Source organism: Genypterus blacodes, unplaced genomic scaffold (assembly GCF_046128005.1).
Source record: "Genypterus blacodes isolate CSIRO-AG114 ecotype Tasmania unplaced genomic scaffold, CSIRO-AGI_Gbla_v1 ptg000058l_1, whole genome shotgun sequence".
NCBI classification, from domain to species: Eukaryota; Metazoa; Chordata; class Actinopteri; order Ophidiiformes; family Ophidiidae; genus Genypterus; species Genypterus blacodes.
This window is the reverse complement of record NW_027466870.1, coordinates 6,724,737-6,750,468: the sequence shown is the minus strand read 5'-3', so window position 1 is coordinate 6,750,468 and position 25,732 is coordinate 6,724,737. Positions and strand designations below refer to the sequence as shown.

General features: G+C 47.2%; 5 protein-coding genes across 5 annotated transcripts; 3 read left to right on the top strand and 2 right to left on the bottom strand.

The window, feature by feature from the left end:
* The first annotated feature begins 16 nt into the window (after nucleotides 1–16).
* itpa (inosine triphosphatase (nucleoside triphosphate pyrophosphatase)) lies at nucleotides 17–2,036 on the top strand. The gene is made up of 8 exons (XM_076153473.1): nucleotides 17–121; nucleotides 362–419; nucleotides 504–568; nucleotides 665–738; nucleotides 826–857; nucleotides 936–1,048; nucleotides 1,202–1,278; nucleotides 1,410–2,036. The coding sequence occupies exons 1-8, from the start codon at nucleotides 59–61 to the stop codon at nucleotides 1,540–1,542; spliced, it is 615 nt and encodes a 204-aa protein (XP_076009588.1). The 5' UTR covers nucleotides 17–58; the 3' UTR covers nucleotides 1,543–2,036.
* Nucleotides 2,037–2,058: 22 nt separating this feature from the next.
* Nucleotides 2,059–6,606, bottom strand: LOC143003013 (uncharacterized). Its single transcript, XM_076153472.1, has 4 exons — nucleotides 6,189–6,606; nucleotides 5,374–5,664; nucleotides 4,195–5,277; nucleotides 2,059–4,062 (listed from the first exon to the last, which is right to left on the bottom strand). Exons 1-4 carry the CDS (start codon nucleotides 6,411–6,413, stop codon nucleotides 3,394–3,396), a joined length of 2,268 nt encoding a protein of 755 aa, XP_076009587.1. The 5' UTR covers nucleotides 6,414–6,606; the 3' UTR covers nucleotides 2,059–3,393.
* Nucleotides 6,607–7,235: 629 nt separating this feature from the next.
* On the bottom strand, nucleotides 7,236–9,087 carry rangrf (RAN guanine nucleotide release factor). The gene is made up of 3 exons (XM_076153297.1): nucleotides 9,005–9,087; nucleotides 8,453–8,555; nucleotides 7,236–8,354 (listed from the first exon to the last, which is right to left on the bottom strand). Coding segments are annotated over exons 2-3 (588 nt in total). The 5' UTR covers nucleotides 8,455–8,555; nucleotides 9,005–9,087; the 3' UTR covers nucleotides 7,236–7,768.
* Nucleotides 9,088–9,125: 38 nt separating this feature from the next.
* vamp4 (vesicle-associated membrane protein 4) lies at nucleotides 9,126–17,032 on the top strand. The gene is made up of 8 exons (XM_076153298.1): nucleotides 9,126–9,266; nucleotides 11,016–11,123; nucleotides 12,551–12,597; nucleotides 12,705–12,755; nucleotides 13,567–13,667; nucleotides 15,100–15,179; nucleotides 15,268–15,319; nucleotides 15,646–17,032. The coding sequence occupies exons 2-8, from the start codon at nucleotides 11,058–11,060 to the stop codon at nucleotides 15,669–15,671; spliced, it is 423 nt and encodes a 140-aa protein (XP_076009413.1). The 5' UTR covers nucleotides 9,126–9,266; nucleotides 11,016–11,057; the 3' UTR covers nucleotides 15,672–17,032.
* A 2,625-nt stretch (nucleotides 17,033–19,657) lies between these two features.
* Nucleotides 19,658–25,582, top strand: myoc (myocilin). The gene is made up of 5 exons (XM_076153261.1): nucleotides 19,658–20,382; nucleotides 23,317–23,382; nucleotides 23,475–23,573; nucleotides 24,239–24,450; nucleotides 24,524–25,582. Exons 1-5 carry the CDS (start codon nucleotides 19,881–19,883, stop codon nucleotides 25,103–25,105), a joined length of 1,461 nt encoding a protein of 486 aa, XP_076009376.1. The 5' UTR covers nucleotides 19,658–19,880; the 3' UTR covers nucleotides 25,106–25,582.
* The last annotated feature ends 150 nt before the right edge of the window (nucleotides 25,583–25,732 follow it).

Sequence of the window (25,732 nt, the reverse complement as noted above, 5' to 3'; positions counted from 1 at the left end):
GACGAGTCCTGTCCGCTGATGAAAGTCGTCCGGGTTGGTGAACACTTATCTGTGCATCATGGCTGTTCCCGCTGCAAGATCTGTGATCTTTGTCACTGGAAACGCTAAAAAACTGGAAGAGGTAACAACGGAATATTAAGTGTGTCTCGCAGAGTGTGTTTCCGGTCATGCGGTTACAGATAAAGCGCCTCACGCGGCAGATTTGCTGCCAGTAAGTTTCCACCTGTCCAGTCTGTGTGCCGGAACTCTAGACAGTCAGCATGTTGAGTAAAGTAATACACCTTGGACCTAGAGCCGGATCAGCAGGGCCTGACTACATGACCTCTTTATATTCCTCTGTGTTCCTTTCCTCGTCCCTCAGGTCATTCAGATCTTAGGAGACAGGTTCCCCTACAAACTAACTTCCAAAAAGATTGACTGTAAGTAATCAACAAAGAGATGGAATGGAAGAACTTCATGTGAGGGTGCGGTGACTGACCTTTTATTGTTATTTCCTCCCCCAGTGCCTGAATACCAGGGAGAGCCTGATGAGATCTCCATACAGAAGTGTAAGGAGGCAGCACGACAGGTACAGCAAACATACTGTCCATGAATGATACACAACTAACACTGTGAACATTTGGCTGAATGGTTGAAACTCATTCAGTCTGTTTCTTTCCTTCAGATTGATGGGCCAGTGGTAGTGGAGGACACCTGTCTGTGTTTCAGAGCTTTGGGGGGCCTCCCTGGTCCTTACATGCGAGTATCATCATCATCATCATCATCATTTATTAGGATTGAGAACTTTTAACCACTGTGATTTAAAATAAATCTTATTTTTTGTAGAAAATGGTTCCTAGATAAACTCAAGCCAGAGGGTAAGTTTGTAGTGCAGATATGAACATTATGATGTAGTACTACCCCTGTGTGTCTAATCTAGGTTTGTCTTGTTGTAGGTCTGTATAAACTCCTCGCAGGGTTTGAAGATAAGTCAGCGTGGGCTCTCTGCACGTTTGCTTTCTCTGCGGGGAAAGATGAACCAGTGCAGCTCTTCAGAGGGATCACAGAGGTCAGAATCTCTCTCCTTTACCCTTTCTCCCTCGGTCTTTAAATGCATTCATGTATTTATCAAGGCTACATGTTGTATTTCTAACTTCAATAAACAGTTGCATAAAATGATGTGAAGTGTCTTAGTTTCCCATTAACTTTCCTTTGTATCTAGGGGAGGATTGTGGAACCCAGAGGTCCTCGAGACTTTGGATGGGATCCGTGTTTCCAGCCAGAGGGATATGACAAAACGTATGTATGAACGTTGACACATTTTTCCCCAGTAATGCCACAAGGGGGACCCAGAGGGCTTGCATTGCATTCATACAGCTGATTAACTTCACATCCATCCTTAATATGATGTTCTTCACTCTCACCTGCAGCTATGCTGAACTTCCCAAAGAAGTGAAGAACACCATCTCTCACCGTTACCGGGCTCTGGTTGCCATGTCTGATCACTTCTCTAAGCTCAGCGCTGATTCACCAGACAACAAGAAGCACAAGCAGGAAGGTTAACGTGTCATTCTGCCCACCTGACATGTTCAGGAACAAAATGCATTTAACTGCAAGAGCAATGCACAAGGAACTCTGTGTGACAGTATAACAGAAAAGATTGAGAACATTGTTGCCAGAGAAAATCTGTTTTAAGACAATAAAAAAGAAGGTTGGGTTCAGCTGTGAGGTGTCATGTTAAGTCAGGTTAGGTTTATTTGTATTGCCCAATATCAGATATGTCTCTAAGGCCCACAACAACAAACGGTTCCCCACAGTGAGTCCTGCTTAGACGGCAACACACTTAAGTTTTTTTAAGGAAATGCACGCTTATCTGTATTTAAAAGTGAAACAAAATCAAATGTACGGCAACTGATTTCATGTATGTGGAGTAGACATACATACAGACAGGAGAGAGAGCCTGCACCTGGCAGAGTGCAGAGCCGAGGTGGAAACCATGGGGGCCGCAGCAGGGGGCGCCCTCTCAGCATCTTCTGTCGGTCTGAAAGATTGCAATAAAATTCACTGAGATCAAAAAAAGGCTTGTGATTTGTTTTTATTCCAGAGAAAACGGATTCAGGAGAAGAACTCCACATGTGAGAAGTGCTTGGTAGAGAGTTCATCTTGATTGAAGAGACAAACAGGCTGTGTGGGGGAATTTAAATAGTAAATAAAGACACAAGGTGGAGCTGCACTACCGTGAAATATAAACAAATCCACTATAAAGGTCGATATGAATATAATGATATATACTACAAATTGTGTTCTGAAAGACCTTTACCTCATACTTCAACCAAAGGAGGTCTTCAGTGCGTGTGTGAAAGTTATAATGATGGAATGATGAAGTACATCAAAAACATGGAATGATAAATAAATGAAGTAGAAAGCACAGATAGAACCTTATGTCTCCTCCTGATTCTAATCCATTTATATTATTTGTTAAATGTTTCTTTAAATGATTAGATCAAGATCTGATTCACAGCCACACTCGCCTCGCTTTTTACTTTCAAATACATCTGAAAATGGAATCAGCTGAATTGAGCTGTTCAGTCATGATCTTAACACTCCTGACATTCTCAAAGACAGATTTTGAGTCTCGTCTCACGTCTCCACATTTCCTGTAAGGGTTTAATCACTTTGGACTCATCTCTGAGAGAAGACCTTTAGAAAAAAGCACCGGGGCCGCGTGAACAGCGACCTCACAAAGTCTAACAATCAGCTCTATAAAATATGTTTCCATCCCTTGCTTTTAAGTAAACTGCTGTAACTTACTCCCACTGGTTTCCTCTGCCGAGTGGAGAGTTCTGTGTTCGCAATTTTTAGAGGATCCTTAATATATCTTCAAGAAAAATCCTTTCAAGTTTGCCTCATTATTCCACAGAGGACACTTAAAGACAAGCATCCACTTCTTTTCTTCCAAGGACTGACAGAGATTGACCCAGGGCAGAAGATAAAGTAAAGAAGAGGAGGGTGAGGGTCCTGATGAGAGCAGCAGAAGGCTCAGGTCTGGAGGGGGGGGTCAGTATAGGTCAGTGTGAACGACAGTGATACCGGGGAGTTTGGGTAATAAATGCGAGCGCACCTGTGACTGATGCCTCCCAGATGTACCGACTGTGTGTGTGTGTGTGTGTGTGTGTGTGTGTGTGTGTGTGTATGTGTGTGTGTGTGTGTGTGTGCGTGTGTGTGCGTGAGTGCGCGTGTGTGTGTGTGTGTGACTGTTCGCTCTCTCTCTCACTCACTCATACACACGATCATTCTGGTGGAAAGGAACTTAACACATTCACAGGTGCAGATCTGATGTGAGCCCTCTTCAAACTTCAACAAACCATTCATTCCTTTTAAGCACCGCTGCATGTTAATGATTGTCCAGCACTCTTAAGTTGCACTGTGCGATGTAAAGCAGAAGCTCTTGTTAATGCGACACATAAGAAGTTTCTCAAAGTTGTTATCTGAGAGACGGTTGCTCTTTGGTAAACAGACGTCTCTCCCAGCAGTGAAGGCCTGCGGGCATGCAGCACTGGCAGGGATCCCAGTGTTGCATTTAATGAAGAGCCTCTTCATTTTTGGTAAGTTCTGAAAAGCACTGACGGGCGACGTGTCCGACGACTGGAGAAAGCTGTCCACCTCGTCCGTAATAAGAATGTCTTGCCGTTTGGAGAAGTAGGCTACCACAGCGTCTCCTTCATCATTCACCTCTTCATCAGCTGCTTCGGTAGGATCTGCAAAGCCGCTGTCTGGAAGGATCTGCAGCACCTGCTTCAGACTGGAGATGATTTCATCTTTCTGCTGGTGCGGCACGTAGGACAGGCGAAACATGGGATGAGAGGCTGTTGCCATGAGATATTTTTTGCCAGAGAGGTAACCGAATCTGGTTTCTACACCTCGGAGGACGGCGTTGACTAACGGGGCGCAGCACTGGAGACTGGCCTGCTTCAACGTCTGGAGATTCTCCACAAGAATGGCGATTGTTGGCACCAAAATTCCCAGATATGCCATTTTGTCTGATTGGAGAACATCTAGAGCTTTGAATAACGGCCCCATGACCTGTGGGGTCACAGAGGAGGAGAAGGATGACAACCTGCATTCAACTGAACAAGGACATCCAACCATGGAAATATAAGAACAATAATAATAATGACATTAACCTAAGAGATTTTTGTTTAATGTTTCACTTACCACAACATACTCTTTGATGAAGGTCACCTCTGCTGGCTTCAGTCGTGGAAGGTCCAATTGGTCACACACATCATCAAACTCCTGAGGTTTCTCTTCAATGCAGGTTTTCAGATCTTCCATTGCATTAAATACAGAATTCCATTGCAACACATTTGGCAAAACCAGCATGCAGCCCAGAGTGTTTGTTATGATGTCAGATGCTTGGGTGCTTCTGCTCTGCTTGATCCACAGACTCCGACATTTTGCAAAGGTTGCCCGTGAAGTCTTCTTAAAGGAAACATTTGTTGCTGCTCCCTCTGCATCTTGAATTGCAACCAAGTGGAGTGAGTGACAGGCACAGCGCTGATGGGCAGGAAGGTGGAAGTCCTGCTGGTTTTCTGTCCCATTGAAAATAGCAGTCAAGTCAGTGAACTCAACCTCCTCTCCTTCATCTTCCTCCTCTTCCACCTCCCTGTCTTCCTCCTCTGCTGCTAACACACTGAACGCTTTGATAAAGTTTGAGCCGTTGTCTGTTGTGGTTAACACCACTTTGTTCTGGATTCCAAACTCCCTATGGATACTCTCAAGCATCCGTGCCAGATTGTCGTAAGTTTGCTTCCCCTTGATCCTCCGACACGCTAAAGCCCCAGAAGAGACGGTCAGTGTGTGTGGGTCTATCCAGTGTGTGGTGACTCCCAGATAGCTCCTCTGATTCACACACCAGGCATCTGTGCTGGTGGCTACAAACGTCTGCTTGGATAGAATCCTACACAAGTTTGATTTCATGGAGGTGAACTCCTCCTCTAGCATTCTGATTAATGTCTTCCTGGACATTACATGCCTCGAAGGCAAAACCTCCCTGAATAATTCTTGGAATTCTGGTTGTTCAACCACACTGAGAGGATGAAGTCCCTGAATAACAAAATTCAGAATCAGTCTGTTGAACTTAGCCTGGGATACTGTGGTCACATCTCTCATGAAGTAGTGCACCGGGCTGCTCCATGACGCAGCCTCCTCGCTGCTGTTGGAAGTGGAGGAAGTGGAAAGTTTCCTTTTTTGCAGCTGTATTATCCGTAGTTCCTCCATTTTACCCGGATGCATCCTCTGAAAATACAATCAGAACAAAGGTTTACCGACTACATATCTGGTTAATTAGCTGGTATTCATCCATAATAGGGACTGGCTTTGTTTAATACTCACCCTAATGTGCGTCCTTAGGTTAGTGCTGGAGGTCTTGGAGGTGGAGAGTGTTTTCATGATGGGTTTGCACAGGTTACACTCAAACGTGTATGTTTTATCAGTGGAGTACTTCAAACTCATGAACTTGGAGAGATACGGCCACGGCTCCCTGCAGGCGTCCTCCTCACCGGGGTCTGCTCTCTCCAACATCTGTGCAGCTGCAAACGAGGCCTCCTCACTACCGCGGTTTGAAAGGTTCCTTTTCTGCAGCTGCATTATCCGTAGCTCCTCCATCTTAACCGGATGCACCCTCTGAAAAGATACACAACCATAAGTAAACAATCGTGAAGTCAGCAGCATCTTATTCATTAGTTATTCAATAATAATGACGAATCAGTAAGGTTTAATAGCTAATAGCTAATACATAATTGATTAGATGACGATGTTACTCGTCTCTTGTGCAACATGAATGAAAGCATAACTCATTCATTTGTTGAATGTGTCTGTGTTTTGGAGTGATTAAGACATTTTATTCAGACATGGTAGATATAAATTGACATAAACTTTAAAAATGGAGTATTTTTAAAAATGTGTGTGATGTTTAAGCCAAATGTAGATATTGTTATTGACACTGAAACACACTCCAAAGATGGATGGAAGGATTGAGACCGGTGTAGGATTTGTGTACGTTTCGTGACCCGGATGTTTATGTCGTGTACATAGTCTACTCTGTCCTTTCTTGTGTTTCCTCTTATTGTTCCGTCTGTCCGTGGTGATGAAATGCATAAAAACAAAGTTTGCAGAAATAAAAAGAGATGCTAATGTTAGCTACTCGCCTGAATGTGCGTCCTTAAGTTAGTGCTTGACGTCTTCGAAGTAGACAGAGTTTTCATTTTGGGTTTGCACAGGTTACACTCGAACGTGTAAGTTTTATCAGTGGAGCGTTTCAAACTCATGAATGTCGACAGATACGGCCACGGCGCCCGGTCCCTGCCTGTGCCGTCCTCGGGCTCTCTCGCCGGGGTCTCCGACCTGCTGCCGCCCGCTCTGTCCGGCTCCATCCGTGTAGCTTCCTAAGCTAGCTAGCGGTCATGATTGATAGCTGTGAGCGGCTGCGCGTGACTGTGAGGCGCCGCGAGGTCTGTCAATCAGAGATCAATGAGTGACGTCATTGTGAAGAGGAAAGAGAGCGGTGGACTCTCTGGTGTTGGGCTCAATGTTTTTGTTTGGACTTTCCCACAAGGCTTAGCGACGTGATTGGAGGGCGAGGTGCATGCTGGGATATGTGTGTGTGTGTGTGTGTGTGTGTGTGTGTGTGTGTGTGTGTGTGTGTGTGTGTGTGTGTGTGTGTGTGTGTGTGTGGTGGGGGGAGTCCCCGCAATGTTGTCGTGCCTTAGCTTTAAGTTTCAGGCACAACAACACCAAACGTTGAGAAACACACAGGCCTTAATGAAGCCAGGAGCCACTGTGTGATGATGTCAGGTTGGTAAAAGCTTCAGTCTGCCACTCTGGGAACGTTCTCCTGACATGACTTACAATTAGTGGCTTCTCCCAAACACTCCTCAGGCATGAACACTGGATGTTTTTGAGGGTTTTTACAAACTGAAGCAGTAACAACATGTTTATCCCAAGGAAGTGTGTGTTTGTGTTCATGTTGTTGTGATTCTGTGGTAAATCAGCAGGATTAAGGCTCCATGGCTCAGTGACTTCATCCATCAGAGGATAGAAAGGGTTTGATGTGGCTTCATGAGGAATCCTGTGCTTCCTCTTATTAGTTATGTAAGACTTTCTTCAATGTTCCTGCAGGGAGGAGTCCCATTAAAAGTAAACTCAGGTTGAGAATGAAATTGCTTCCACCAACCATGATTAAAGACTTCTAAACATATGGGGATTTATTTAAATGACAAAGCAAAGACCAGTGACTGCACATTTCCCCCATTTACCAACTAATGAATTCTGTTTGGAAGCCCCTCTGAGGTTCAGACTGAGGAATCGTGTCACCATGAAGTTAGTCTCTTAATATTCGGTGTATTCCTGTGGCTGGGAGGCTCAGTTACCACAGTTTATGACCACAACCACGTCCCTCTGAGGACAGAGAGGGTCCACAAGTGAGACGGCTGCAGAGAGGACACATGCATGATAAGGGACATTTAATCTTTCACCTTCTAACTGCCAATCATCAGCCTCCTACTTCAGATAAATGGAGATCAGAGTGATGTCAAATGCTGAATTACATTTAATGGCCTGTTTCCATTTTACATGTAGAAGCAGAATAATGCAGTCTAACCATACGTGACAACAATAGTGGCATGAAGGAAGACATACAATCCAAAATATGTATTCATTCAGTTCATTTTTATGTGTTTTCACCAAACAGAACATCAAATGTAATCAGTTTAGGTCCTTAGATGAAAGATTATCCATGGTTCTCCCCAAACAGGCCGGGGTTGTGCAGGGTCAGAGACTTTAACATGCAGTGAAAGTTCTGCACAGTCCATGATTGTGTTGACAGTGATCCCAACACAGAGGCACTGCTGCTGCTGTCTGGGCTGATCCTCTGTGGGTCATTGAAGGTTATCAGGATGTCTGTAGAGAACTGTGGCAGGCGGAACAGGCCTAGGTGGAGCGTCACTGTATTCTGGGCTTCTTCGTTAAACTTAGACACAGACTGAGTCCCGGTAAGGATCCAGGCTGAGCTGCATTCTGTCAGGCTCAGCTCAGATCTGGGCAGGGACACAACATTGGACACAGCTAAAGCACCGGGGGCCAGAGCTTTGTTACTGCCAGCGATGTCCTCAAAGTGATACCTGGCAGCGTCCTGGTCCGCCACCTGGCCCTGGTACTCCAGGAGCTCCACGATGAGGCTCTGGTCGGTGTGAGCGTGGACAAACACCTCCTGGTTGTCGGGGATCTCCCTCAGCTCACTGACGTCTGTGGCGCTGTGAGGGATGAAGGCTGACAGCGCGCCTCCGAACAGAGGGGACCTGCTGTCCTGCATGTCCCTGTAAAAGAAACAGAAACACACGGAAACTTCATTCATGTATTTTTGCTAAACGTTCACATTAGTTAAATTAAATGTTTTTGGTAAAAGGTTACTCACATGCTGTGTTCTCTGCTTCGCTTCCGCCAAACTTACTTATTTTTCTTCTTCTCCTCCTGAAAGTCAAGCCGCACTGGCCCGGTGTATGGGGTAGTGCTGCCATCTAGAGGTAAGTCAGATACATACATTTTGAAGAATTTTATTGAACAAATGTTTCCAAAACAGCACTTAATTAAAAAAAATCAAACAAAACACGACGACTATAATAACTAATCACCAAACTCCAAATGCAGAGGCGGCAAATAAATAAATCAAAAGGTCTGTTAGGTTTAATTATGTATAACACGAGAATAACACGTTTTTACGGTTCAAGTAAGTAGTTAATTTACCAATTTACAGTTGCTGGGTTTCTGGAACAAATGCTGTTACACCGAGGGGATTTATATAATTTGATATTAAGACATAATTTCCCATGGTCTTTGCTTTTATAAATGCTGAAAATCGTTTTGGGTTTTTTATGCTGTGTCTGTGGACATTTTTTTTTCCAGATGAGGGATGTCTGGGAAAAAGAATAAATGAAATAATATCAAATAATTGAACAAGAAAACAAACGGTATCCCGTTGCTGTCACACATCTGGACCAGCCTCCTCCTCCAGCTGTTTGTGTTCGTTTCCTGGTCAGCTGATTCAGAGGAGCAAAGCGGAGCGCTGCTACCGCTAACATCATGAATCTCCTGACTCATCGCCCGGATAGCTTTTGAAATGCGCTGGTAAAAATCGTTAACCACACGGAACCCGGAAAGGCCTGGATTAATAACCGAGTTTGTTGATTTGCATTCGTCGGCATCCGGACCGGATCTTGTGAAAACAGCAGGTAGCTAGCGGCGTTAGCATGGCTTTGGTTAGCTTGTAGCTAGACCAGGCAGCAGCCAGCGGCCTGTCACTCGGCTGTTATGCTCCTGCAATGCTCCTTTTACGTCTCGTCATCATGGTGTTGGTGTCATTGTAGTGGCTCCTCGAACACCTGGACTGCCGTTGTGACATTTGCGTTTCGGGCTTAATTCGTCTTAGCTGGTGTTAGGATTTAACGCGTGACCGTGTTAACTCGTGGCTTAGAATGCTGTGAGAACAAACATAGAACATAAGAATATTCCAATTTATAAATTTCAGTTTTGAGAGACCAAATGGGATCTCATGAATCTATCGTAATGATTATTTACAGACAAACAGGTTATTTATTTCAGTCCCCATTTATCGTTTCATAAGAACCATCTGTACCATCAGCGGTGAAACTGTGAGACCAACAACAAATATTTATAGCATTCGGAATTGGGAGAACATTCACCGCCCACAATACTGTGAAACAGTCTGCATTTTACTAAATATTAAATGGAATGCTCTCTTTCTGTTTTTAAAATCTGATGTCATTTTGTCTTTTAAGTACAGATACGAACAAAATATGGTCACTATTACAGTTATAATAACACCAGCTAAGATAAACAAGCCCTTAATGTGTGTTTTGGGGAAACGGGAAATCCACTCAGCTTAAAGTTGCAATCCATAATTTAGATTTCAATTCATACAATGATATTTTGTGATGGATTGTACCTTTAAATCATCTTTTTTTAAATCCCTTTAAATAGATCACTTATGTAATTCCTATTTTCTTGGCTTCTCCTTCTCCTTCTCCTTCTCCTTCTCCCTGTCCTCGTCCTTGTCCTCATCCTCGTCCCTGTCCTTGTCCCTGTCCCTGTCCCTGTCCCTGTCTTGTCTTGTCTTAATTCTGTTACTACTTCAGATAGAGTCCTGTCCCCTGCTTCTCTTCTCCTTTGTTTTTCTGGAAACTTCTTCATCCCTCCTGGCCACTGAAAGTTCCCTTTCCAACTGCAGTGCCAGAAAAGGAAGCTGAGAAAACCATAGTTTCAGGCTGAAGTGGATTCAATGGTATAATAAGTTATTTTGGTGGGGCAGAAGTGTGTGTGTGTATGTGTGATTGAGACTGAATTGGGACATCTAAACGAGTCTCCCAGGGACTTCATGCTGCTGTCCTTGAGTTGTTTGGAACACCTAGCACCTAAACACAGACCTGCTGGGCTACAAGTGAAAGAGCAGCATGTTTTCCACTCTGCAGGTGGGAGAGATTTCCTCCCTAAGGCACTGAGAGCTATGATGACATTTCCTTTCATGGTTTGTCAGGCTCCTCTTGCATGTACCAGACATTTTTGAATAAGGATCTGTTTTTATTTCATGTTTCTACATCCATTGGCGAGCGCTGAAACTCCTTTTCTCAGACAGCAGACATGAAGAAACAGTCTGAATTTAAATATAGGGCTGCAGATGAATGGAGAGAGAGATTCACTCCATGACTAATAACAAAGTCAGGCTGCATAACAGGAAATATTGGGTATTTTATTCTCATGTGTAAGGACGAGAGCCTCTGTCTGTTCATACACTTTGTGCTTTGTTCATTGAGCTCTAGTCAGACTGGACTTGGCTGTGATGAGTCTGAGTCACTCACTCACACCTGCCAACATTACAGCAACATTAGTTTGGGTGTGCAGAGGACTGTGGGTGTTGCTGAGTGCCAGATTTAAACTTGTGCTCCTCTTCTCGTGTCCTACAGAGGGAGCCAGAGCGGGAGGAGCAGCCTGAAGAAGACAACAACATGCCCCCCAAGTTTAAAAGACACCTCAATGATGATGAGGTCACAGGATCCATCCGCAGCGAGAGGGTGAGACTTTGAGACTTCAGCTCTTCTTTGGGTGGACCAACCAAACATAAATCTGCCTGCGTGGTTTTGCAGATTGAGAACATAAAAGCATTCCCATTAGAATCTCTGCTGAAGTGAAAGAACAGATGTTGATAGGAGATGTAAATAACATCAAACTAACAGCAAGCAAGACCTCAAGAGGAGGAACAAAGAGGGAAGAGAAGCAGAGTGAAGTGAAGCCAAATGTCTGCTCTTCATCAAAGTGACCCCCCCACCCCCTCCTCCTACCTCATACCTTCCTCAATATCCCTTTAATTTAATTTATCCCCGTAATTCCTCACTCACTCTGTGTTTCTGGGCCCTAAACACAGTGATCCTCTTTGTTATTGAGCTTGGATCAGAGCTAAATGCATGGCAACTCTTGTGTAACAAATTATCAGTCCACCTTCCAAGCTTCTCCTTCATTGCCCAAAGTCGTCCATCTCCTCCTGGTAATAGCTAACAGCCTCCCAGTGGAAAGATGGAGAGCGAAGAAGGTTGTAGCTGTTTGTGATCAGATGGCCACCATTCCTTCGGCTCTTGCAGTTTATTTATAACCAAACTAAATATCTGTCTCAGCATGATGTGGGCTTGTATATCTCTACATTCCACCCATTGTAAAGCCACCAGGGGTTCTAGCAGAGATCTGATGGTTTGATTGTTTTATTAGATCCCGTGATGCTTTTCTCTAATCTCCCCTCTGAATTTGTTCAGGTCCATGATGGCCTCCAGGCAACCCCAATGCTTTTTGTCAGATTCCAATTTTTCAGAGCAGAACAGGGAGGAATTCTTTGTTGAGGTTTGGCAAACAGGTGATGTTCAAACTTAAAAGCATGTATCGATCAGTAGAGCAGCTGTCTGGCCTCAGGTGGAGTCGGTGCAGCCATGATGGTTTGTTTCTCTGGATTAGCAGCATCGATCAATGCAGTCGGCACAACTGTTGTCTGGCAATCAGAGATGGGCGCCCGTACAGACGTATGAAGGGAAAGGGAGAAGGCTGGGATCAGAGTGGGGAAGACAGGGATGGATGATTGTTGTTGTTTCCATATTTAAAATCCTTTTGCTGTTGATAGTTTGCTGCAGGAACATGATGCATCTTGTACTCTGTCAGGGGTATTATGTTGTGTTTGTTGCTTGGTAACTTCCACATCAGGTTGTATAATTGTTTGGCTCGTGCTGGAGTGGAGCTGCAGGCCGGTGGGTAAAATAGCTTCATGGTTCCCTGTCCGCACACCTGCATCAGCTCTGGAACGGTGGAAAAACATCCCCACTGCTGTAATCAGGGGAGGAAATCCCCATATCCCTGTTCCATCCTACATACTACTACATATACAGTACAATCTGTGCACTGATGGTCACAGTATAGAGCTTCTGCTGTAGGAATGTTTAAACGGTTGTGTCTTTTACAGAGGAACCTGCTGGAGGAAGACTCTGATGAGGAGGAAGACTTCTTTCTGTGAGTTTGTGTGTCAGGAATTGTGCTTCTCCTCAGAACAAATCTGTGTTTTGGACATTAAATGTTAGGTTTATGTACTAATTCACTCACTATGCTGGTATTTTCAGGAGAGGACCAACTGGCCCCAGATTTGGACCTCAGAATGACAAAATCAAGCAGTAAGTACTAACACATCCCTCATGATGTCAGAGGTCAGAATGTTATTGCCAGAACTTGGAGGTTTGGTGTTGCTCTTATGTAAGAGCTGCAAGCCTTGTTTACCAGAGGCACCAGGAGTTTTGGCAGGTGGTAGAAGCGAACCCATGATGCACAGGTTATTACGCAACTCTTCCAGTCAGTCCCAGTCCCGCTGTAGTGAGAGCCGGGGAACAGAGGAGGTCATTGTTGAGACCTTCTGGAACCCACTGTTGTTGCTCCACGCTCTGGTCATGCTTTGCAATTTGTCATCTCATAAAAGTAACGGCCATCATCACAGCTTCCTGGAGCGCGGTGTGCTGAGGCCTCAGGATCTTCACCTCTGTCTGTTTGAACCTGCAGCCCGTAAGGTCGGGCCCTCACGCTGTGTTTACACGTGTGTGTGTGACAGCCTGTGTGCCTGCAGGTTCCTCCCCCCCTCCCCTGAATCCAGATGTGGTTTGCTCCGTTTGCATGTTTACCACCCTGCATGAGCTCAGCCTGACTCTCCTGGTTTTTAAATATAAAGAATGAATTGAATGCTAGAGGGGAACAAACAAGCAAATGCTCATGCTGCTGTGACGTAGATGAGAATAAGAAGGTGTTGAGGGAATTCCTATAGATGCTGAGCAGGTGCAGGCAGCAGATCAGAGAGGATCAATAGTCTGACAGGCTTTGTGTTGTCCTCCAACTGCGTGTAAGCTCAACTAATAGAGAGCAGGTGTTGTCTCTTGGCTCTTTGGCTAGACTGACTGATGGATCGTTTACGTCTCTCTCTCCCCCATTCATCCTCAGGGTGCAGTCACAGGTCGACGAGGTCATCGACGTGATGCAGGAGAACATCTCCAAGGTGATCGAGCGAGGTGAACGTCTGGATGACCTGCAGGACAAGTCAGGTGAGACGCACAGGGAGACGTGTGTGTACTGTTACACTTTAATGCTCTGCTGTTGACTGCTGCGGTCAAGACAAACTCGGGAACACACAGTCAAATCTCCGGTACACAAAGCAAATCCCTGTACCCCCTAAAGGACCTACAGGGAGGTTTTTACGGAGCTACGGTTCACCGGCCCGCTGGCTCGCTGGCACGAACTGGACCTGCATGGAAGAATCATCAGAAGAGCGACTAACTTAACCAAAGGAAGCATCTCCAGGTCCACTACACACAAACCTCACATCAGCCTGAAGCTTCCCTGGAACAAACCCAAAGTTCTGTCTCTGGACACACACACCAAAGAGAAAAACGAAGAATTTGAAGCATTTGAAGGAAGAGTAGCTTACCAGCCATAAAGCAGAGAGACGGGTTTAGTATTATAAAATATGTGAGCGCTGGTAGAGTCTGTAAATAATACAAATACTTCAATAGTGCATCTGACCTGAAATACAAACTAGACCACAAACAGCTGAAGTCAAATCTGTAGGATATGTTCTTCTTCTGTTGTGGTTTGTTGCCCCTCAAACATCAAACGGCCAAACCTTTGTGTAACATTGGCAGCGTCTCTAACAGGACTCGCTCACTTCAAAGGTGTTAATGACACGCCCAGGCTCAGTGCTTTACCAGGTGTGTGTGTGTGTGTGTGTAGACATCAGCAGGTGTGTGAAACGTGTCTAGGTTCCTTCCTTTGCACCACCTCACACACATCGTCCCTCTCTCCTCTCCTCCACGGAGGAAGGAGTGAGGCAGAGCGCGTCCTGCCCGTCTATTAGCCTGATTATGACATAAGCAGATGTTGTATTAACTAGTTGCCCTATCAAAGACAATGACACACATCTGGAAGGCATTTACGTGTGTGAGCGTCCGCACCGTGCATCTGATCCTTAATAGGTGGGTTTATGTGTGCAACATAATATCCTATGGCCGCCTCTGAGCTGTGTGCAGGTACATTCCTCAACATTAACAAGCATCGGCTAGGAAACCACGTCTGTGCGCTGGCCTTTGTAGTGAGGACGGGACTGTTAACGGGCACATGGAAGGTGGAAAGATCAGACGCATGACAAAGACTCTGGAGAACAACACGGGCTCGAGACCTGAGTGGCTCCGCACGCCACGGAGAGCTGTGAACTTCCTGTTAACACACGTGCAAACAGCCCGTCGACCACCATATCCAAGAGCCACACAGAGAGAGGGAGAGAGAGAGAGAGAGAGGGAGAGGTGTGGGCGAGCACGGTGGAGATATGGTGCGGATCTCACACCGCCAGGGTTGAGGAGCTGAGGAGTTGTGTAACACTCAACACGTTGTCTTCTTACTCCAGATGCTGACAGATCCCAGTGAGATTATTGTTTTGTGACCAACAGAGTTTTGTTTATCTCCTCACATGTGACCTCCCAGAGAGCCTGTCTGACAACGCGTCTGCCTTCAGCAGCCGAGCCAAACAGCTGCACAGGAGGATGTGGTGGAGAGACATGAAGGTGTGTGTGTGTCTGTGTGTGTCTGTGTGTGTGTTGCACTGTTATGTTGTGTATTTCAAGTGTTTAATGATCCGTGCTTCCTCCTCAGATGAAGATGATTATCGCCTTGGTCGTGGTCGCTCTCCTGCTGATTATCATCAGTGAGTATGCTGACACACACACACACACACACACACCTGCACACTTTAAAGGAGCCATGTTAAACTAAAACCTGCAAATTGTTAAACAAATTCAATCAAAGCAGCGTTTAAATAACAAAGACTGGAACCATTTTTGAAACGTCTTCCAATCTGGATCAATCAAACCTCCAGCCTGCTGAGCTCAGGCTCCAGTCCAGTCTACCTGTACTCTGAGTGTCATTGTCAGACGCTCCCTAGCAGATAAAGTGAAATATGGCTCATTTGAAACGTCCCCTATGTGTGGAATGTCTCATTAAACAGACTTTTCTGTCTCATCTCTTTTTCAGTTCCAGTGATTTTGCGGTATCGCTAGTCTCTGGCGAGGAGGTCTGGGGAGACTCCTCCTCTTCCTCTTCTTCCTGTCTCTCCTGCACACAGTCCTCCATTCCAGCTAGGAGGCACCAGCCAGCCTCCCATACTCTCCCACATTATGTCAGCTTGTGTACCCTCAAGGATTTGGCCTGAACTTGTCCTTAATACAGATCTTAACCGTTTGCATTCCTACAAAACTTTGAGATCCGTACTAAGGCTGGGGTTGACCCCTGACCTGATGTGAATATGCAGCGAGGGTGGGGCGGGGGGTCGGGGGGGCACAGGAGGAAGGAGTCAGAGGTATTTTGATGCCACTTGGGTTTGGGAGAACTCCGACTCTCAGCCCTCTTCTCTCAGTGTGAAGGAGTCGCCATTTTCACATTACATATCTCACGTCGGGCTCCGGTTCTGGTTCTGCCTCTGGGCCCTGCACATTACATCATATACTGTAGATAGATACTGTAACGGCAGGGAGTCCGTGCCGTCCGTCTCTGTAGTTTAGCTCGTCTCAATCTGCTGCTGGGGTCGTAACGATCACAGGATGAACCTCATATGTCTACCCATGATCCCTTTCACTCTCTAGTTGACTCCTGGCCCAGACACCAGTGAGGATGTTTGAAGGGAACAATCTGTGACCGAGTACACGTTTCCCTTTCCAACACAAGGCGAGGGAACATCTGAGGTTCATCTGCGTGTGTTTGTATCCAAAGGTCGCTTCCTGTCGTCCCGACTTCACATATCAAGTGTGTGTTCACATTGGCAGAGATGAAGGACTGGAGAAGACAACATCCTGCTTGGTATCATTACTCTTGTCTTGTCAATCACAGCTGTCCACTGCTGTCTCTGCTCCTCTGACAGCTCCTGGTATTGTACAGTGGGCTCACGTCAAACCCAGCATCCACGTTATGAATGTCTCCCCTGAACGGTGCCGACCTCTGGGCCGCTTTGGTCACGGCTGTCCTACTTCCCCTGCTAGCGACATTAAGCTGTCTCTCACTCTCCAGATGGTTCCGTTTGGTTTCTCTTCCATTTTTTGCTTCCGTCTTCTTCTTTTTTTAGCCTCTTTTCTTGAGTCTCTGCTGAACACTCAATGTGAAGCTTTGTGTGAGTGTGTGCTGGTATTCCCATCGCCAATGAAGGTGTCAACAGGCACAGTTTGTCCCTCTGTGCTGTTACTTTGTGTTTAAGGAGGGAACGCACTCAGTATCATTATGTGACTGCAATAACTGTACAATACATTGCACCTCTACTGTGTCATCCTGTTTACTATTATTTAACTTATTTTTGCTGTAAATATTGATTCTGTAATGATGTACAATACTCTGGCATTGCATTGGAAGACTGTGATTTAATGATTTCCTTTCTGCTCTGAAATAAAGCGGTTTTAAAGAGCAGCCGGACTCTGGTTTGATCTGGTTTGATCTGGTCCGCTCCGGTTGACGGCTCTCCTGGGAGAAAATGGAGAGATGAATCAGGAGGAGAGTCAATTAGAGAGAGGAACAAAGGGAAAGGGGCGAGGGTTTGATTGAAGGAGAGAAGACGAGCTGGCGAGGGGACTTGTTGCCGGCGTTCCATTGTTGACCGCAGAGACTCTGGGGCGTCTCATTACAGAGCTTTTTAGTGTTCGGGGTCTTTGCTGCCAGCCTGGAGTCCCAAGATGGCACTCAAGTTGGAGCTAAGGAGCCTGGGAAGTCTTATTGTTCTGACAGACGGACTAACGGACAGCTCTGCCTGTATGAAGTCCATCATCTGTGGAAATTGTCAGTTGGCCGTCGGTTTCCAGGAAAGCGCTTTAATTTCACGTGTGAAGTAAACAATAATGAACGCCAACATTCGTCACTTTCACCCTTTGTTTGGAAAAAAGGAGGTGCCAATAATTTGTCCACATCTGCAGCAAACTCCGTCTGCATGTGATTGGTCCCTCGGGCTGTCCCACCCAGCAACAGTGAAAGAAGGGTAGTAAAGCTGGACTTGGACAGTAGTGGCAGTAAAAGCTTACAGCTCTTTTCGGGTCTCAGACAGCTTTCATTGCTGGCAGACACAAGCAATTGGCTTTAACTGTGAAAGCAAACCCAGAGCTTAGGGACCTAAGTTTGTCTTTTACCTCCGGTCAGGATAGCGTGCGCTATTCTTTATTTGTGCAGATGTATTTTTATCCCAGCAGACACACCCACGTTGGCAGAGGAGGATGTTTTGGTCCTCTATTAGGTGCTCATACTGGATGACTACAGATTCCGAGCATAGCTGCAGTTATGTGAGTCATAAAAGTCAATTGAAGTCATGAGAGGGATGCGATCTGCCAGAGAGCATCAGTCTGTGAGTCTCCCTCACTCCGTCCAGCCTCTGATCTGGGATATGACTCAGACAGAGAGAGATGACCATGTGTCAGGATCTGACGGAAATAAAGAATACATTTCCAGTAAAATTTGTTCATTTCATATCAACTTTCATTGTTCTGAGACGTTAGGTAAGATGCTCTACTTCTCTCCTCTCTCACTTCTCTTTTTTCTGCAGCTTTTCCTTTCACCTCTCTGTCTTTTCTCTCCATCATTCTCATCCGTCCGTTCATCTAATGATGGCTTTCCCTCATCAATCATCACACTGAGGGACAACAAGTCAGACGTGACCTGATAAACACGTTGTGACTGAAGCAGGAGCGTCGACGAGGGGAAGTGCATGTTTGACACGTCAGCACAGCTAAACCTCCCTGAAGACGCCTTCGTCTTCTCCTGCATCCCCTTTGCCCTCTGACCTCCCAGGAGTAAAGGATCTGGGTCAGGTGAGGTTTTGGGGGATTGGGGTGACCTGGCAGGTCAGAAGAGACGGATGAGGAGTCTGAACATGAAGAGGAGAGACAGAGACAGAAGCCAAGAAGAGGGGAAGGATATGGCACTAAAGAGAGCGTGTGTGTGTGTGTGTGTGTGTGTGTGTGTGTGTGTGTGTGTGTGTGTGTGTGTGTGTGTGTGTGTGTGTGTGTGTGTGTGGACACCTGCATTCTGCATGCTTCCAAGAGAGCAGGTGCACACACACACACACACACACACACACACACGTTTTATCACTTAGAAATCTGTCATCCCACTTCTCTGAATATAATAGATCAAACTCAATATCACACAGGAGTCCAGCAGACTCAGACTGAGCAGGAGAGACAACAGGAAACAGGAAGTCTGACAACAATGTGAATGAGTGGAACAGCACCTGATGAGCCTGCACCCACACACACACACACACACACAACCAGCAGGACTCAACCCTGCAGGACTCCAGGTTATGTCAGGGTCAAACCCCTGGTATCCCACCCTGACCCTGGATAATGGACGCCCTTATCACACACTCTCATCGTGTTTTGCCCCCACCAGTATGAAAGAGGACACCGTATCCACAGCAGGTCATCCATCCAATGAGGCCCAGCTTTGCCTCCTTGCGAGGTCCAAACTTCAACCATATCCACTTTGACACATGGGGACTAAGTCACATTCAATTAAAGATGAATGAGATATTTGTTTAGATGAGATGTTGAGTGTATGAGTTATGGAATGCATTTGCAGAAAGGTACAAACACTTGGAAGTATTACAATTACCTAGGCAGGATTACACACACACACACACACACACACACACACACACACACACACACACACACACACACACACACACACACACACACACACACACACACACAGTATGCATGCATGCACACAAGCTCATGGAAAGTTGGATGTTTTTGTTGTTCCCAAATCCCCAAAACACACAGCATCCCATTCCTCCCTGTTCTCTCTCTCCCATTCTCTGTCACTCCCTACACCCCCCTTCCCTTCCCTGCCTCTGATCCCCCACCCCCTTCCCTCCCCTCCTGCTCTCCCTCCCTTTCACCTCTCCTCTCCTCTTTTCCTCCTTCCCTCCCCTCCAGATTGTATAAATATCTGTGAGCCGTGCTGGGAGAAGTCAGTATACAGACCTGTGCAGTGAGGAGAGAGAGAGAGAGAGAGAGAGAGAGAGAGAGAGAGAGAGAGAGAGAGAGAGAGAGAGAGAGAGAGAGAAGAACAAGAGAGGGGAGGAGAGAACACACAACACAGCACTGATAACCACAAATAAGAAACGCATTGCAAGAAAACTGGGATTTGGTGAACATTGAAAGAAGTCGATTGCAGACAGAAAGCTTCTCAGATAGACTCTTACCTGTCTTTGTCTGAGGATCATCTCCAGTATGTTCCTCCTTCTGACTCTGAGTGTTTGCAGTCTCCTGCTGGGGGGCAACGCACAGGAGCGAGCAGCTCTGTGGAGGGGGAACGACCAAAGTGGACGATGCCAATACACCTTCAGTGTTTCCAGCCCCAACGAGGCCAGCTGCCCACAAACCGGAGGCCCAGAGGTGGAGGGACTGAAAGCCAGACTGGGCATGCTGGAGGTGCTGGTGTCCCGGCTGACCGGAGGGGAGACCGGGGGAGGCGGAGCCGGAGCCCGAGCCGGAGCCGGATCCAGGGCTCAGCCTGACCTTCAGGAGGCTCTGACCCGGGCGGTGGGAGAGAAGAAGGTACTGCAGAGGGAGAAGGAGCGCCTGATGAGGGATGTGGAAGAGCTGGTGAGGAGGGTGGAGGAGATGAGGAGGGAGACGGAGGTGCTGAGGAGCCGACCCTGTCCTCCACAGACCCCCATGGTGCCACCCAGCCCCCCACTGAGGGACAGCAGCTCCATGAGACCTGGTGGTGGTAGGAGACACACTGCAAGCACACACACACAATAAAAATAGCCAATGTAAGAGCTCTATTCCTCTCCTTCATCATGATGCATGTTTATGATCAAACTCTACATGTGTTTTCATGTTACATATAAATCTTCACTGTTAGTTTTCCAATGAAGTTGCTGACATGATGACCTAATCGCCTGTAGACAGCTTGTGTTTCTGTTGAAAGCTGAGTTCGATCAGTCAGGCTGAAGGGTAACAGGTTAATTAAAGCAGACAAGCGATGATACATCTGTGTGTGTGTGTGTGTGTGTGTGTGTGTGTGTGTGTGTGTGTGTGTGTGTGTGCATGCTGATGTCAAGGTTATGAAGCTCAGATTCAGTCAGGCAGTCAGGCATGTGCGTAACCTCTTAAAGAGATCAGCAGAATAATTAGTGCCTTTTCACCTCAGCTAAGGTGTGTGTGTGTGTGTGTGTGTGTGTGTGTGTGTGTGTGTGTGTGTGTGTGTGTGTGTTGAGTGTATGTTTTGGAGGTTACTGTTGTCGTCCAACGACAACCAGGTCAGGTTTCCGCTCCCTACTTCCTGCCTACTTTTAGGGTTGCTGGTGTGGAGCCAGCACGGGTGGGTTTGTGACCTGATCCAGCTTTATGACGGTGTTTCCCCTGCATGGTGAGCAGGGTGCGAATAGCCTCAGCCAGGAAGGGGGAGAGGGAAGGGGGCTGAAACACGATGCAGACTCTGGAAGTGGAGGTTCCGTGCGCAGGTCTCATTTTAAAGCTTTTGATGACGCCAGACGCTGAGACCTTTGTGGGTCAAGGCCGGGTGGCGTTGAGGCGGCAGAGGGCTTGGGGGCAAGAACACTACACTCCCCGGGGTCAAAGGGCACCAAGAGAGCTCAGGGCTGCCCTGGAGCCAGGAAGGTCAAACTCTGGTATTCAAACATCGTCTAATTGCTCTGCACGTTCCTCTTTTCATCCAGCTCCTTCTGTGGTCCAAACCCATCCCTGTGTTTACTCTCTGCTCTCACACTCAGGCCTGTAAAGCTTCTGTCTCAGCCCCAGTAAATCCTTCCCGCCCGACTCCCTTGGCGCTAAAACATCCCTAAACCCTCAGCATTAAGGGGTTGTTTCCCTCCCGTGCACACTGGGGGTTATCTGCTCAGCTCCTCATGTTTTCACCTGTAGAGTCAAACGCACAGGGACGGCCCCCAAGGGTGACAAGCAGACGGAGAATAGATCAGAGCACAAGGAGCCGGAACCTTTGGGTCAACAGAGGACCAGACTGTAACTCTGAACCTTTAACTTTTCAAAGATAACAAACAAACTGTGATTACAATCTTTAGTAATGCTTTTCAATATAAATGTATATATTCAGATGATGTGAAGACTATAGAAGCTGAAAGTTGATGCAGAGTCTTTAAGGGTATTCCACCAAAACCCCCAGAGTTCCTTGGCCGACCCTCAGTGCCCGGGGCCAGACACACATAAATCCTGTCTAAACAAACCATTATCCACTCTAAACCCGGCCAAAGAGGATTTATTAGGAGTTCAAACTGAAAGAGAAGGAGGTGGATCTGTAGATCACCGGGGCTCAGATCATGTTTTCACTGCAGACTGACCCTAACGCATTTCCAAACACACTGCATCGCGTGTCTGCACACAGACGTGCCCATATGTCTCCCAGTAGCCTGCAGGAAACACAGTCGTAAATAACATCATGCTTACACACACACGTATGTTTCTCTGGGCCTGGTATGTAATGAGCAGACACTTAAGGTGATTGACAGGTGATTCTGAACAGTGAAATATTGTTTCATTTGCATGCAAATATGTATACGGTTTGGCACAGGAAGTAAACAAATGTTGCTCATGTGTTAAATGGATCGTGATGACGTCATTGTATCATTGTAGGTGTGCAGAGACTACAGCCTGCAAAAAGAGAGAGAGAGAGAGAGAGAGAGAGAGAGAGAGAGAGAGAGAGAGAGAGAGAGAGAGAGAGATGATTAGGCACAGATGGACTGATGGAAAACTGGGACCTGTGTCCGGTCTGCTCACTGATATCCAAAACACACATATGCTGCACACACGCACACACACACACACACACAGGACTAGAAAGTGTCCACTGAGTGTTTACCTGTGCTGATGGATGGCTCTGACCTGAGGGCTCTTAGGTTTGAGCGATGCATCAGGTCGCCCCATAACCTTCAAAACACACACAGAATACCTCACACCCGCAATTTAATCTTCATCTGTCCCTCTGTAAATCCCTCTGGCATCGACCTCCTCGTGGTCAGCGCTCTTTGTCATCTGCCCCATTAGCAACCGTGAGCTCCTCTTCATCAACATCAGCTTCCAGATGCTGGCATTTGATTTTCTCTCCCGTCATTAAGAGTCATTTGGTGCCTGCCAGCGCTGGGGGTTGCACACACACACACACACACACACACACACACACACACACACACACACACACACACACACACACACACTTCATCACAGCGTCGTTTTGCTTTTGTTGGTGCACAGTAATGGCTTCATGGAGAGGCCAAGGGAAAAAGAAGGATAAGAGTTTGAAGGGAGGGAAAACAAGAGGAGGAATGAAGGAAGAGACGAGTGGCTGACAGCTGACAGTGATATAGGGAATGAAGAAGAGGAAGATGAGCGAAATGAGTGGTTTGAAGTCTCGGCGGTATGAAGGTTGGGGTCTTTGGGGTGGGGGTGTGTGGGGGTGTCGTGTGTGTTGCAGCAGGCCGGTCTAGCGCCTGCCTGACTCCAGAGCAGCTGGGAATCCATTCAGCGGTGTTTGTTTCCGACTGTCACATTCTCTGCTGTCAGTAGTACAGAGCCACATAAGGGACTGAGTGCAGTGTGTGTACAAAGTCATCACATCAAACACACACGTACACACACACACACACACAGCACTGCTAACCTGTGTGTGTGTTTGTGTGTTTAGATTCCAGTCCCATGTCTCACCTGATGGGCCGGCCTAACCGACAGGGCGACACCAGCGGTTTGAGAGGTGAGACGAGTCGACCGCAGGTCAAACATCACGATGTCCCGTCACTCGCACGCATTCATCCACTTCCTGTCTGTCCCCTCTGTCTCTGTCAGACTCGGCGTGGCAGTACGGACAGCCGGGCTTCCAGGAGGTGAAGGCGGAGGTGACGGAGGTTCCCGCCCGCTACCCGGATACTTCTGAGGAATTCACAGGTGTGTCTCTTATTCCAAAGCTTCATTTATTGCTAACATGTCATGCCCCCCCCCCCCCGTCATCATCTGACCTGGCAAACATGACACTCGGCCCCGCCCCCCGCTGACAACCTCAAAGCAAATACTGCTATAAATACTGCAGCATTTGGGGCGAGAATACCAGAGTCATGCCAAGGTGTCGTAAAAGCAACGCAGCTCTAACAAGGGAGACACACGGGCTTTGGGTGTCACACAGGCTGTGGGTGCCTGTCTCCCCCCCCGCTGGGTCTCACACCCTATGCATCACAGCTTCGGCTTTCCTCCGGCGTTGTTGGGGTTTCTAGAGGTCGAGTAGGGAAAACACCAAAACACGAGAAGACATTTAATCTCGATGAGTGTGTATTTATAAAGCGTACTCCTATCTCACCTTAAATCTGGTTCCCTTATCCTGGAGAGAGCAGCATGGGTGTATATTTAGGAGGAGTTAAATATACGCCTGCTCCTGCCTTATCGTTTTCCCAGGAGGAGGAGGAGGAGCGGAGACTTCCCGCCCAGGCTGCAGCTCTGGATGAGGAGGCAGCATCGCCATAACAACCTCTCACATGAAAGCTCATCATCACAAACACACAAGCAGCTTCAGAAATGTTGTTTATTCCTCCACGTTCCTCTCCCTTCCACCCCCTCAGGCTGTGGGGATCTGGTATCCGTGGGCGAACCGATGATCCACAGGAAGACGGACACTATCGCTGGTAAATACGGCGTTTGGATGCAGGACCCAGAGGCCGTGTCTCCTTACGGACCCAACATGGTCTGGCGCATCGACACAGTGGGGGCGGAGGTCAGGCAGCTCTTTGGGTACGAGGACATGGAGCAGTTGTCTAAAGGATTCCCATCAAAGGTAAGTAAAGCCACTCACCGTGTCTTCTCCCATCATGCCTTGCTTCTTACCATCTCATGTCCGCCCACTGAAGGTGCTGCTGCTGCCTGAGTTGGTGGAGAGCACCGGTGCCACCGTATACCGAGGGTCTCTGTACTACCAAAGGCGTCGCAGTCGCACACTCCTCCGCTACGACCTGGCCTCAGAGAGCGTCGCCGCCCGCCGTGACCTCCCCCACGCCGGCTTCCACGGTCAGTTCCCCTACTCCTGGGGAGGCTACACCGACATAGACCTGGCGGTGGACGAGCAAGGACTCTGGGTGGTCTACTCGACCAGTAAGGCCAAAGGAGCCATCGTGATCTCAAAGCTGGACCCGCACAGTCTGCAGGTGAAGAAGAGCTGGGAGACCAACATCAGGAAGAACGCCGTGGCCAACTCCTTCATGATCTGCGGGAAGCTGTACACGGTGGCCAGCTACACGGCGCCCAACACCACCGTCAACTACATGTACGACACGGAGACCAGCCGGGGCAAAGCCGTCTCCATTCCCTTCAGAAACAAGTTCCGCTACAACAGCATGATCGACTACAACCCGGCTCAGAAGAAGCTCTTAGGCTGGGACAACTTCCACATCGTGTCGTACGACCTCAGGCTGGGCCGCCCGCAGGCCAACTGAGGTCAAAGTGTTTAAAAGACGCTGAATGCGATCGGTTAGACGCCACCGTAAATAACCGGTCAAAGGTGACATTCACCTGTTCCTGCTTCAAAGACTCCAGACTTCAAAGAGCTTCAGAGCACAACTGTGGTTGCTGTAGTTAGGATCCATGTGTAAATCAGTAAAGTACTAAACTCCAGCGATGAGTCAGGATCAGCGCCCCCTGCAGGTCAGTTTGGTTCCGAGTGGGCGGGCTTCTGCTGTGGCCCGGTCCACTCAGGGGTTTTTAGAGGAATTATTTTTGTACTGCCGTTCAGATGTATGATTTTGTTGTTACGCGTCATATTTGAGAGAACCGTGATGAGTGTGTTAAATAAATAACCTGTGGCACTGACGTCACTACGATGTTCAACATGAGGCTCCCATATACTGCATGTACCTGTACACTGTAGTCACGTGTGGTAATGTTCATGAAATAAACATGTTTCTGTATGATGATGGGTCACGTGGTTGAGACGATGTAATGGTCCAACAAGCAGATTTACCTTTTGCGTCAGCGCCCCCTGGTGGCCAGACCGCATCATCACACACAGTTCATCCTCTAAACTCATTACAACTAAATCTTTCAAAAACATAAAACTATCACAG